The 14639-nt window shown below is 42.0% G+C and overlaps 1 protein-coding gene across 1 annotated transcript in view; it reads right to left on the reverse strand.

Moving 5' to 3' along the window:
* GRM7 (glutamate metabotropic receptor 7) overlaps positions 1-14639 on the reverse strand; it is an 812551-nt gene that overhangs the window by 280728 nt on the left and 517184 nt on the right. The window contains exon 5 of the mRNA XM_065935278.1: positions 1303-1443. Within this exon, the coding sequence (XP_065791350.1) occupies positions 1303-1443 (141 nt within the window). The remainder of the gene's footprint in view (positions 1-1302; positions 1444-14639) is intronic.

Here is a 14639-nt window from a genome sequence, read left to right on the forward strand (position 1 = left end):
CTCATGATATACAATATGAATGTCCTTTCTTGATCATACTAAAGACATTTCAGGGTTTGTGCTACCTCAAGGTTATCGTTGCAAATGTTGAAGCCCACTTAAGCATAAAATTGGTGAGTGCTATTTAATAGAGGGCTAGGTGGTAAGGTGGCGGGACACAGGACACACTTGTGCAAGATCTCCTACAATTTCCAGAATCCGAAGGATAAAGACCCAAATCCACACACGTTCCATTACAGCTTATTCCTTTGTCCATATCTTTACACATCCAGCCTTGACTCACACTTTCATCCTATTCTCTTGAGAGCACGGTTTTCTGCTTTTCAAGTCCTCTGAGGTGCCATCATTTCTCCTGCTATAAGCCCTGTGCCATGGTCTCTCAGAAACTCTCCAGTCTGTTCTTCTCCTTTCCTAACCAGCCAGTGTCGACTCATCTTTTGAGAGAGCTTCTACCTTTAAGATGAGTAAAATTCCTTGATTATATGCCCATACACACACAATATTTACTACAGTGTATAATTATGTATTCATAGAAAAGTCACTGGAATAATGTTGATTTTTCCCCCTACTTTCTCTAGCAGCATGAAAGCATGGTTTACTTCCTTGGTTTACTCCCCATCAGATCAGGAGTACCTGGCACAGTGATGAGGAGAAAGGAGTCGCTCAATACATATTTGTGAATGAATCCATGGATAAATATGTGATTCTGCTTTCTGATTATGGACTACACATAAACAAATGGTAAACACTTGTGTTTCTCATTTAGAATACTTATATAAGGTTACATATGAGGCTTAGTATCTTAAAGCATATTTTAAATAGCAGGTAACTCAATTTGGACATTATGAAAGTCCACTGAAATCCTCACGTACACTTTGTTTCCATCATCAAATATGTTGTTTTAGCATTTTTAGTCATGTCTCTGCTGACAGTTCATTCTGATGCTGACATGGAATTGGTGAGAGATTTAAGCCTCTGTGAAAATGACTTTATACTCCTGGCTACAACGTGAACTAATATTTTTCAGTGAGGACATTCAAGGCAACATGACCCCTTTTGAATTCAAAGAATCAATGAAAATGTCAATTATCACTAGATGGACAGGCAGAAAAGAATACATTCTTGTCTGTAGTGATTTTGTCCTGCAAGACTTATGCTCCTGTTCCATTTTCTGAACAATCTAGTAAAATTCAATTTACTTTTTCAATTTGTCTCCAGCCAAGCTTCCTTCTGTCAGCTCTACAGAAATTTCAATGCTGGCCACGTAGAGTAACAGGAGAAGGACAACGAGAATGAGATTACCTGTGCATTTGCGATCTGTGTCTTCTTTCTTTGACCCACTAATCGTCAACTTGCAGTTGAAGTTTTCCTCCCAGTATTCGGCAAACCATACGTTTCTTCGGTTGTTTTCAAGTGTGCGGGATGTAAAATAGGCATCAAACCCTAAACAGAGTTAAATGAAAAGGTCATTGCTTGCAGAGCACTGCTGGAACATTTGGAAATAAAAATACCAGTAATAGTTTTTCTTTGTTTTAGTGGACTGGATGCTTGCTCTTTTGTGTCAATCAAAAAACAAACAAACAAAAAAGAATAAGAAAAAGGTAAAAAATTCTAATGCCAACACACATGGCTAAATCTTCACTTCATTCTATCAGGCAGATGTGTGGCCAACAAATGACATTTCACAGTGAAATCTGAGTTACAGATCTTAGCAACAATATGACGACCACAGCATTCCTTGTGCCTCTTGGGAACTAGACCAGGGACAAAGCATCTTTATCATCACCAAGATAATAAGTGATCATTTCCAGACTTACTATGGACCAGACTCTGCTTGACATAGGTTCTTTCTTTCATTCATTGAGAAATGAAAGGTCGTTCTTTCTTAACAACCTGTGTGGCAGCTGCTATCACTTCCATTATGCCAGTGAAAAAAACAGAGTCTTAGAAGAAATAAGGGTTTCCCTGGTGGCTCAGATGGTAAAGAATCTACCTGTAATACAGAAAACTAGGGATTCGATCCCTGGGTTTGTAAGATCTCCTGGAGGAGGGAATGGAAACCCACTCCAGGATTCTTGCCTGGAGAATCCCATGGATAGAGGAGCCTGGCAAGCTGTAGTGCATGGAGTCACAAAGAGTCAAATGTGACTCAGCAACTTAATATATTCATATGAGAAGAAATAGCAACATGCCTAAGGCCAATCATTATGCCATATTCTGCATCCCTAATCAGGTGAGTTATGACCTGTGATTATCATTCTAAGAACCTTCCTGCATTTAGTAAGGATCATTATGAAAGTGACTTTCCAGTCAAAAAGGAAGTTTATGTAGAGATCATGGGTAAACTGACCCCAACATAAGTGTAAAGCTGCTTATGAAGAGCTTTAGATGAACAGACTTGAGAGTTTAAGTCCCTAGGAAATCTTTAGCTACCTCTTTAGTATGGTTCAGCCTTAAATGGTCCGACGGTCCTGCAAGAATCAGATTGGACTCAGGATCAGAAGAGCGGGCATTGAATCCCAACTCCACAAACCTCAGTAAGTCCTGGAAACATGAACAAGTACCGGCTGCAATGGTCTTATTTCCCTTTCATTGACCTCTAAGATGAAAACCCCACTACCTGTATTCCTCACAGCATCTTGTTTCCAGCCATGGTAAGAATTGGAAAACTCACTGATTTTAAGATCATGAACCACAGAAGGTGGATTTATTTTCACAGTAATTAAATCATTCAAAGTTAAACTTATTTAAAACCCTAAGCGGGGGGTGGAGCTCCCAACTAAATCTCACAAGAGGAGCACATTGATTTAATTTTATCCACCACTATCTTCCTGTCTCAATACACAGTAACCCCACTATAAGTGGAAAACTTGAAATAAGTAAATGAGACAAAGAAACAGCAAAGAAAAAAGGAGATCGCATAATATTTTAGGGAAAATAATTGTCTACATCTCTTGATTATTTTCTAGGGTGTTGTCAGAACACGATATCCAGTCTTTCTATGCTCCTGACTTCATGATTTGAGGTAATCGAGCTATAGCATCAGATCTCACCCTGATCTCAGTCTTGACAGACTCATGAGCCTGCTGGAAGTCCCCTCGTGCCTCACTGTTCTCCCATAACCCTGAGACCAAATGACTGTTCAGTAAAATGACAATTCCTGAATAAAAGGAATCTTTGGGGAAAAGACCGGTGAGTCCCCCAAAGTTTCCAGGAATACTGCACATACACCCCTGGTCATGTAAACACGTGCATCCACTCAACACAGGTGACTAAACTTTCATTTCTCTTTCCATCTTTGCCCCTCCACCCGAGGTGGGGGAGCAACAGTGGTACTGGTGGCCCCGACAGACCATACTTCCCAAGCTCCATGCCCTTCTGACATCCCCTCTTATGGAGGTGGCTTCTTTGTCCGTGTGCCATTGGCATGTGTGATGCCAATAGTCTGGAAAACCTTACTCACTGTGCCTCTTCCTTGTGAGAATATCCTGCTTGGAATCCAGCTACCAGGCTCTAACAGGACGACAGGCTTTCCTGGAGTATAGGAAACTATGTGGAAAGAAAGGGGCCTAGCCAGACCCCAACCCTCTCAGCCAAGCCTCTATGGACTTCGCACCCCTGCTGCTAACTGCAGCAGAACCACTCGGCTGAGACCAGTCCTGGTTGCAGAAGCGGGGTGACTCGTCTTCTCAATCACTGATGGCTGAGGTTTATTTCTGCAGCCGCAAAGTGAAATGCACCTGCCTTGGCACAGCACCCTGAGCCCTGAACAACACATCCTTAAGGAAGACACAGCCTCAAAAGAACACAAACAGAAATAAACTCTCTGGCCACATACCACAGGTCTGAGCCTCAAACCAGACTCAGAAAAGCAACTTTTAAAATGGCACAACTTGTTGCATCCATACCTACATTCCCCAGCTCAGAAGTAAATATCTTCAGAGGAATCCTCATCACTGAAAAAGTCCATCACTTCAAAACACCTCTCTCTTCAGCTTGTTATCTGCTGGAAATGCAAAGACATGCTGGGTCAGCAAGGACCAGGGGGCAGCTAGCAAACACGCTGGTGAGCATGAGAAAGCAGCAGGTCCCTCCAAGTGAGAACCAACAACTCCCAGAAAGCCTGCACTCTAACAGAAAGTAGATGAGTAGCAGGCGTTCCTAGTCGCAACCATCATCCTTTTCCTCACACATCAAGTTCATTCTCAGCTTCCTTCTCACAGCAGGGACTCACTTGTAGGCTGATTTTGGCTTTCATGCCCCCCAGGAATGAGCGACCAACTTTGCTGGGCATTTCACAAGATGTGGAGGTTCTGGGTGAAACCAAAGAGGCTGCAATTTTAACAAGCCCCAGGTGCTGTGCATGAAGCTCGGGTTTTGAGAAGCAGGGCTTTGCCAATCCTGGGTTTTTAACAAGCTTCAGGTGTTGCTCTTGTTGCCCAGATTCTGAGAAGCAGGGCTCGAGAGCGACTTCGGAGTCTCCACAGCTGGGATTCAAGCGGGTTCAGCCCAATTTGTTAACTCTCAGCGTTGTTACTTTCTCAACCTTGAATGTTTGCCCTGGTTCAGATGCCAGGGTCTTCATTTTGCAGTTGAGACTTCTGCTTCGTACCATACCTTGCTCAGCATTGCAGGAGCCCTGCTTTGCCTCCCGTGGGCTGCAGATGGCTGGGGGGAGGTGGAGGGTGCTGGGTGATCTATGAGTGAATTTTCCTAGTGTCTTTGCTCCGCTGCTGCCTGGAGCTCCTTTGCAGCCTCAAAGACTGTGTTCCTCACCCATGTCTCCAGTTAATGCCCTGGACTCCCCACGTCAGGAATTTTAATCCTGGTGCAATGTTTTAGCGATTCTAAGAAGCTAACCAGAAATAGCCTTGTGCCTTTGAAATGGAGCAGAACCCTATGGTTCTTCTCACCTCATGTCCTCTGCCTGCTTGTGTCTGTAGAAGAACTTTACCCAAAGAGTAAGTTTAATCAGAGAAGTGAGAAAATGCAGAAGGAAAGGAAAACAGTCAAGCAGGACAAAATAATAATAGTTTAGTCATTAAACCAAGTCAAGAGCCTTTAGTTCCTCCTTAAGGGTTACAGACAATATTCTGAGCCGGGTCCTGTGAGCTGTCTTGTAGATACTAAAACCCCCACCATGTGGAAGAAGTTAATTACATGATGACCAGAGTGTAGCCATGATGTATACTGCCACAATTCTGAGAACTAGCCTCAACAAAATGGGATCAAACTGACCCTGGAACTAAAGATTAACTGTACTCAAAACAATTGAGATGACACCATCAGACCGTGGCGTGACCACCTTGAAGACGATGGTCAGAACTGACTGCGTGGTTTTTACATGTAGCCCCTCCTCTGCCCGTGCACCCCTGAAGCTCCCCTTTAAAAGCTTGCCCACTGATTGTCAGTGGAGGAGTTGAGCTCTGGACACAAGTCTGCCCTTGGCCCTGGTTGCTGGCCTCTGAAATAAAGCAAACTTTTCTTTTCACCAGTTGTGCCTCTTTATTGGCCTTTGAGTGGCAAGCAGCCAGACCCCAATTTTGGTCACTTGTTAATTACCTCTTCTGAAGGTCTATCGCCTTCAAGGAAAACTCAGAGCGCTTATCCAGGTAGCAACATAGCATAAACTGGATTTTGGATGGTTTTCTAGAGACTGGAACTGCTAACCCGTAGGAGACCTGTGACGGGTCTGTGGGTCTTTACAATCCACTATTTGTAAAGCACTCAGCACTGCGCTGCTCCAGTAAAATATGAACTGTTGGTTCTTCAGTAAACACACTCATCTATTAAACATTTATGGAACACCTACTCTATGACAGGCACTCTTCTCATACTCACAGACCTTGGGATTAAAACATATATGGCCCTTCATGAGATTAAGAGCCAGTCTGATGGAGAAGATAGACTTAAGCACCATTTAAATAAACATAAAATTACAATATGATGGCTTCTATGAAAGAAGGGTATATGGTGTTTTGGGAGCACAGAGACAGAACTGTGTTAGGGAGTCAGAGAGGGCTTCCTGGAGAGAGTAGATATGTAGGTGGAAAAAAAAATGGAAAACCAGGGAGCAGATAAGAGCAGAGATAGGACATTCATTCACATGGAATAGCTATGTCTTAGGAATATCCCCTTCATGGATTACTGCCTTGTGGTGGCGAAGGGCTCGTGTAACTCAATGAAGTTATGAGTCATGCTGTGTAGACCCAAGACAGACGGGTCACAGTGCAGAGTTCTGACAAAACATGATTCACTGGAGGAGGGAATGGCAAACCACTGCAGTATAATAGCCATGAGAACTCAATGAACTCTATAAAAAGGTAAAAAGATCTAACACTGAAAGATGAGTCTCTAGATTGGAAGGTGTCCAATAAGCTACTGAAAAGAGTGGAGGAGAGTTACCAATAGCCCCAAAATGAAGTGGCTGGGCTAAAGCGGAAATATTCAATTGTGGATGTGTCTGGCGATAAAAGTAAAATCCAATACTGTAAAGAACAATATTGCATAGGAACCTGGAATGCTAGGTCCACGAATCAAAGTGAATTGGGTGTGGTCAAGCAGGTGATGGCAAAAGTAAATAACTGACATCTTAGGAATCAGTGAACTAAAATGGATGGAAATGAGTGAATTTAATTTATTATATCTACTACTGTGGGCAAGAATCCCATAGAAGAAATGGAGTAGCCCTCATAATCAAAAAAAGCATCTGAAATGCAGTACTTGGGTGCAACCTTAAAAATGGCAGAATGATCTCAGTTCATTTCCAAGACAAACCATTCAATATCACAGTAATCCAAGTCTACTGCCCAACCACCAATGCAAAAGAAGCTGAAGGTGATGAGCTCTATGAAGACCTAGAAGACTTCATAGAACTAGCATCAAAAAACTAAGTTCTATTCATCACAGGAGATTGGAATGCAGAGGTAGGAAGTCAGGATACCTGGGGTAACAGGGGGACAAAATGAAGGCTAACAAATTTCTGCCAAGAGAATTCCCTGGTCATAGTAAACACCGTCTCCCAACAACACAAGAGATGACTCTACATGTGGACATCACTAAATGGTCAATACCGAAATTCGATTGATTACATTCTTTGTTGCTGATGATGCAGCAATATAGTCAGTAAAAACAAGACCTGGGGTTGACTGTGGCTCAGATCATCAGCCTCATAGCAAGATTCATGCTTAAACTAAAGAAGCTGGGGAAGACCACTAAACCAGTCAAGTACAACTTAAATCAAATTCCCTATGAATATGCAGTGGAGGTGACAAATAGATTCAAGGGGTTAGATCTCATAAACAGAGTGCCTGAAGAAGTATAGACAGAGGTCCATAATACTGTACAGGGAACAGCAAACAAAACCATCCCAAAGAAAAAGAAAAGGAAGAAGACAAAGTGGCTGTCTGGGGAGGGTTTACAAATAGCTGAGGAAAGAAGAGAAGCAAAAAGCAAAGATGAAAGGGGAGGGTACACAAAACTAAATGCAGAGTTCCAGAGAAGAGCAAGGAAAGACAAGAAGGCCTTCTTCAATGAACAATGCAAAGAAATAGAGATAAACAACAGAAAGAGTAAGACTACAGATCTCTTCAAGAAAATTGGAAATATCAAAGGAACATTTTACCCAAAGATGAGCATAATAAAGGACAGAAATAGTAAAGACCTAAATGAAGCAGAAGAGATCAAGAAGAGATGAAAAGATTACACAGAAGAACTGTATAAAAAAAGATCTTAATGACCTGGATAACCATGATGATGCAGTCTTTCACTTAGAGCCAGACATTCTGGAGTGTGAAGTCAAGTGGGCCTTCTTAGAAAGCACTGCTGCCAATAACGCTAGTGGAGGTGACGGGCTCCTAAGACATGACACTATTAAAGTGCTTCACTGAATATGTCAGCAGATTTGGAAAACCCAGAAGTGACCACAGGACTGGAAAAGGTCAACCCCCATCCCAATTTCCAAGAAGGGCAATACTAAAGAATGTTCAAACCACCAGACAATTTCACTCATCTCCCATGCTAGTAAGGTTATGCTCAAAACCCAGCAAGCTAGGCTTCAGCATTCCATGAACTGAGAATTTCCAGATGTTGAAGCTGGGTTTAGAAAAGGCAGAGGAACCTGAGGTCAAACTGCCAACATTCACTGGATCACAGAGACAGTGAGCGAATTCCAGAAAAATATCTACCTCTGTTTCATTGACTACACTAAACCCTTTGACTGTGTGGATCATAATAAACTGGGAAAAATTCTTAGAGAGATGTGAATACCAGACCATATTACCCTTCTATTGAGAAGCCTCTATGCGGGTCAAGAAGCAACAACTAGAATCTTGTATGGAAAAACTGACTGATTCAGGGCTGAGAAAGTACAACAAGGCTGTTTATCATTATCTTGTTTATTTAATTTATACACAGAACACATCCCACGAAATGCTGGGCTGAATGAAGTACAAGCTAGAATCAAGATCACCAGGAGAAATATCAACAACCTCAGACATGCGTATGATACCACTCTAATGGCAGAAAGTGGAGAGGAACTATTGAGTCTCTTGATGAGGGTGAAGGAGGAGAGTAAAAAAGCCAGCTAAAAATGCAATATTAAAAAATACACACACAAACAAAAACTAAAATCATAGCATTTCGCCCAACACTTCAAGGCAAGTTGTAGGGGAAAAGATGGAAGCAGGGACATATTTCCTCTTCTTGGGCTCTAAAATCACTGCAGATGGTGACTGTAACCATGAAATTAGAAGATCATTACTTCTTGACAGGAAAGAAGACAGTGTGTTAAAAAGGAAAGACATCATTTTGCTGACAAAAGGTTCATGTAAGTCAAGACTCTGGTCTTTCCAGTAGTCATGTACAGATGTGAGAGTTGGATCATAAAGAAGGCAGACCATTGAAGAATTCATGCTTTTGAGCTGTGGTGCTGGAGAAGACTCTTGAGAGTCCCGTGGACAGCAAGGAGATCAAACCAGTATATCTTAAAATAAATCAACCCTGAATACTCTTTGGAAGGACTGATGCTGAAGCTCTGATACTTTGGCCACCTGATGCGAAGAAAACTTGACTCATTGAAAAAGACCCTGATGCTGGAAAAGACTGAAGGCAGAAGAAGAAGACGGTGACAGAGGATGAGATGGTTGGATGGCATCACAGATTCAATGGATATAAACTTGGGAAAACTCCAGGAGATGGTGAGGGACAGGAAAGCCTGGCGTGTTGCAGTCCATGGGGTTGCAAAGAGTCGGACACAACTTGGTGGCTGAGCAACAACAATAGGAATATCAAAATCATTCACACATTACACAGTATCCCAGGACAGCTGGCCTCAAAATCAACACATAAGAACAGACCATCTTCTGTGTAAATGCTATCTAGTATTGCTACTAAATTCTAATAAACCAAGGCATAAATGTTTATCTAATGAATAAATATATGAATAAGTCTCCCAAGTAGTTGTTAAAAATCTTGATGTCACACAGATTTATATTTGGTTATATAGAAAGTTGTACCAATGGCTATAATTAGAAAAACAATAAGCATTATATATATATATATTTTTCATTAAGTGTCACATAAATCCTAGAAAGTAGGTACTAAATTTAGGTTATTTACACTTAAGAGACAGAAACTAAGGCTCAGAGAGGAATTTGGGGTCCAAGTCCGGCTAATTCCAGACCCTGGTGTTCCTTCTCATGTAAAGCAGTGAATCACTATTCATTATATGAACGAATTATATGAATCATGAATTATATGAATCACTATTCATATCATTGGGTGGGTCTCACAATTGCCCTGATGGTGGGAAAGATTGAAGACAAAGAAGAAAGAGGCAGCAACGGTTGAGATGGTTAGACAGAATCACCAACTCAATAGGCAAGAATATGAGCAAACTGTGGGAGACAGCGGGTTTCCCAGGTGGCACAGCGGGAAAACATTGCCCTGCCAAAATAGGAGACGCAAGTTTGGTCCCGGGGTCAGGAAGATCCCCTGGAGGACGAAACGGCAACCCACTCCAATACTCTTGACTGGGGAAGCCCATGGACAGAAGAGCCTGGCAGGCTACAGTCCATGGGGTAGCAAGAGTCTAACTGGCTTAGCAACTAAACAATAACAACGATAACTGGAGTGCTGATAACACAGAGGTCAGGCTCAATAAAAGTCAGATTTGGTCTTTATTTATTTTTTTTCCCCTCAAGTTCATCACAGTTCACTAAGTTCAGTGCAGAATTCCATGGATAGAGGAGCCTGGCAGGCTACAGTCCATGGGGTCACGAAGAGTCAGACATGACTGAGCAACTAACTACTTTCACCCTTTCATTACTACAGTCTCGCAATTTCACCTATATTTTATTTGTTTATTTTTATCCTTTTTGCCATTGTGGAAGTATAATTGATTTAGGATGCTGTGCTGATTTCTGCTGTAGTGCAAAATGACTCAGTTCAGTCACTCAGTCATGTCCGACTATTTGTAAAGCCATGGGCTGTAGCACGCCAAGCTTCGCTGTCCATCAACTCCCGGAGTCTACTCAAACTCATGTCCATCACGCCAGTGACGCCATCCAACCATCTCATCCTCTGTCGTCCCCTTCTCCTCCTGCCTTCAATCTTTCCCAGCGAGTCGGTTCTTCATATCAGGTGACCAAAGTATTGGAGTTTCAGCTACAGCACCTGTCCTTCCAATGAACATTCACGACTGATGTCCTTTAGGATGGACTGGTTGGATCTCCTTGCAGTCCAAGGGACTCTCAAGAGTCTTCTCCAACACCACAGTTCAAAAGCATCAATTCTTCTGCACTCAGCTTTCTTTATGGTCCAACTCTCACATCCATACATGACTCCTGGAAAAACCATAGCTTTGACTAGATGGACCTTTGTTGGTCAAGTAATGTCTCTGCTTTTTAATAACTTGTCTAGGTTGGTCATAGCTTTTCTTCCAAGGAGGAAGCATCTTTTAATTGCATGGCTGCAGTCACCATCTGCAGCGATTTTGGAGTCCAAGAAAATAAAGTCTGTCACTGTTTCTATTGTTCCCCCGTCTATTTGCCATAAGGTGATGGGACTGGATGCCATGATCTTAGTGTTTTGAGTGATGAATTTTAAGCGAGCTTTTTCACTCTACTCTTTTACTTTCATCAAGAGGCTCTTTCGTTCTTCTTTGCTTTCTGCCATTAAGGGTAGTGTCATCTGCGTATGTGATATTATTGATATTTCTCCTGGCAATCTTGATTTCAGCTTGTGCTTCATCCAGCCTGGCATTCCGCATGATGTACTCTGCATATAAGTTAAATAAGCAGGATGACAAGCCTACTCCTTTCCCATTTCTGAAAAATGATTCTTTGGAACTTATATACACTTTTTATATCATTTTCCTATTTTTTTTAAAGAACACTACTTAAGTGTAGTCACAATAGTCACCAAGGTGCAACAGAGTCAGGAATTGAAGCAGAAATTAGTATAATTGTAATCTAATAATATATGCATATAGATGTGTATCTGTGTGAATAACAGTCAATTGATATTTTCTTCTCATTTTTTGAAAGTTCAGAAGAGAAGTGATCTGGACAGATATCCCTTTATTATTAGTTAAATTACTTGAGTTTTAAAAGACTATGATTTCAGTTCACAGAAAACACAGTAAGAATTATACTCAGGAAGAAAGGTCATCTTTTATGTGGAGTTGATGACATGTTTAATATTAAATTCTTCTTTTGTTAGACAATTTTAATTTCAGAAATTAAATCTGCAGGTGATGCCAAAGCAATATCCCATTGGGTACATGGTGAATAATAATCCTATAATCCTGGAAGTAAACTAAGATCAGCATAGACATAATAAGCAAGGTTTTAGCTGGTATTACAAAACTACCTTTATCTGATTCTTTGTTCTTTTAACAGAGGTGCTGCCCTTAAACTGCTGAAATTTGCAGTCAAGACAAGAGTGTGCAAATCAATAGACACATAATTCATCCCAGGCAGTATGTTTGGGAGGTGACCTTTCCAGCTGAGAAGGAAGAAAGCTCTCACAAATGTGTAGATGAAAGGAAAACTATCAGAGTGTCAAGAGGGGGTCAGAGGACATAGCTGCCAGCTCAGCCAGGGTGAAGCTGAGCTTGTCAGGTACTAATGGAGCTTCACGAGGCATCAGAAAGTGACCAGTAGCCTTGATTGCTGCCTTATCCACACAGCTCAAGAACTGCAGGCTAGAATATCCCTGTTAGTCTACTTGGCAGGGAGGACCCCATGCTTCCTGTGCCACAAACCTGTAAACAAGAGGTGCTTGACTTTTCCTGGTCTGCCTCGGACTCAGGAAGGATGTGGTCATGATTCAGAAACACCTTTCCTAGCACATCACAGGGATACAGCACTAAGAGAAGAATGAATCAGCAAATAAAAAGAAGAGGAGAAAAGACAGATGGAGACAGAAAGAGAGAGAGGAGGGGGAAGAGAGAAAGAAAGAGAAGTGAGCAAGTAGAAGCAAGGACAGGAAGTAGAGGATGGAGGGGTGGGAAGGGATGATGGAGACATTGACAAGGAGAAACAGCAGGGAACTCACATTCTCTCCTTCTGAGAGGATCGATCACAATGATACATTCTGAAAACAAGTATTTGCTTTATACCTTCTTCTATTTCTATAAACTATTGTGCATTGCAGATAGGTGTGCTATCACTCAGCACTGTCCTAATCTTTGCAACCCTGTGGCTTGTAGCCCGCCAGGCTCCTCTGCCCATGGGGTTCTCCAGACAAGAACACTGGAGTGGGTAGCCATTTCCTTCTCCAGGGAATCTTCCCAACCCAGGGATCAAACCTGCGTCTCCTTTATCTCTTGCATTGGCAGGTGGATTCTTTACCTCTGAGCCAGCAGAGGTTACATAACTCACTGTAGTATGTTAAACTGTGGACCCCAAAAGATATGTCCACTTCTTAACCTCCTGAATTTGTGAGTATGGCCTTATTGGAAAAGCATTTGGATAGTGTCTACCTAACAAGAAGTTATACTACAAATGGAGTTAAGACTTTCGAGATGAGGTCATCCTGGATTATCTGTGTTGGCCCTGAAACCAAGGACAAGTATCCTCAACAGAGACACACAGAGGGGACACCCACAGAGAAAAGAACCGTGGAGAAGACTGTGTGGGGATGGAGACAGAGACTGAAGTGGTGCAGAGACTGAAGTGATGTAGTCACAAGTCAAGGGATGCTTGGAGCCACCAGAAGCTGGAAAGGCAAGAAAACATCCTCTTACAGAGCCTTCAGGGGAGGATTTGACCATGTCAACACCTTAATTTTGGATACCTAGCCTCCAGAACTGTAACAGAATGAATTTCTCTTATTTTAACCAACAAGTTTGTGGTCACTTGTTTTGGCAACCCCAGGAAATGAATACACCCATTTGTTGCTTTTCAGTCACCCAGTCATGTCTGACTCTTCGCGAACCCGTGGACTGCAGCACGGAAGGCCTCCCTGTCCCTCACCATCTCCCAGAGTTTGGCCAAGTTCATGTCTTTTGCATCAGTGATGCCATCCAGCCATCCAGCCATCTCATCCTCTGACTCCCTCTTCTCCTTCTTTCCTCAATCTTTCCCAGCATCAGGGACTTTTCCAATGAGTCACCTGTTCACATCAGATGACCAAAATACTGAAGCTTCAACCTCAGCATCAGTCCTTCCAGCAAGTATTCAGGGTTGATTTCCCTTAAGATTGACTGGTTTGATCCCCTTGCTGTCCAAGGGACTCTCAGGAGTCTTCTCCAGCACCACAGTTTGAAGGCATCTATTCTTTGGTGCTCTGCCTTCTTTATGGTCCAGCTTTCACAACCATATGTGACCACTAGAAAGATCATAGCCTTGACTATATGGACCTTTGTCATCAGAATACAACCATAACAAGTCAAAAATCCCATCTATCCTTCCTTCCAGCTTCTCTCTCATCTGAATGACATCATTTGTTTCACAAATATGATACACTAAGGGTTTGTGGAATATATTTAACTTGTAGACATGTCCTTTCTATTTTGCCTCAGTATTTTAAAAGCCAACTAGAGAATCAGGAGAGTTGTTTTTTAAGTCCAGATTTCTAGCTTTCCTTGTGAAGACAGACAGTCTGGGAACACAGACCCCATTCCTACAGTGGCAGCTGTCAGCAAGTGGTGAAGAACACCTATACCTTCAGGTGCCCTGAGCTCTTCAGCTCAGATTATCTGCCTGCCTGTCACTACCACCTCTGATGGTGTCTACCTGAGTCTCTTTTATCATCAGTAGGATGGGTGTGGTTTGGTAGACACTGAGCTTTCCACACCAAGAAAATCATCTCTCTTTAACACACATTGGCTGAATCTTGAGCAATATACAAACTCCACTGAAATCAGAAACATTATCTCAAGAACACATCCTTGAAAAAGCTACTCTAAAGTAAGGAAATCTGGAAAAGCAGCAGGATATAAAATTGAAAGATCATTTATTTTCATATACACAAAGAAAATCACTAACAAGATGTGTCCAAGAGACAATCGCCATTAAAATAGCTACCAAAAAAAAATCACCTATCCAAGAACAAGTGTATCTTTTCATTTAATTAGGTTGACTTTTGTCTTTCATTAGAATTTTAAAATTCCCCTTATGTCTACTCCCTTGAAG

The sequence above is a fragment of the Muntiacus reevesi genome, chromosome 4 (genome assembly GCF_963930625.1).
Source record: "Muntiacus reevesi chromosome 4, mMunRee1.1, whole genome shotgun sequence".
Classification (NCBI taxonomy): domain Eukaryota; kingdom Metazoa; phylum Chordata; class Mammalia; order Artiodactyla; family Cervidae; genus Muntiacus; species Muntiacus reevesi.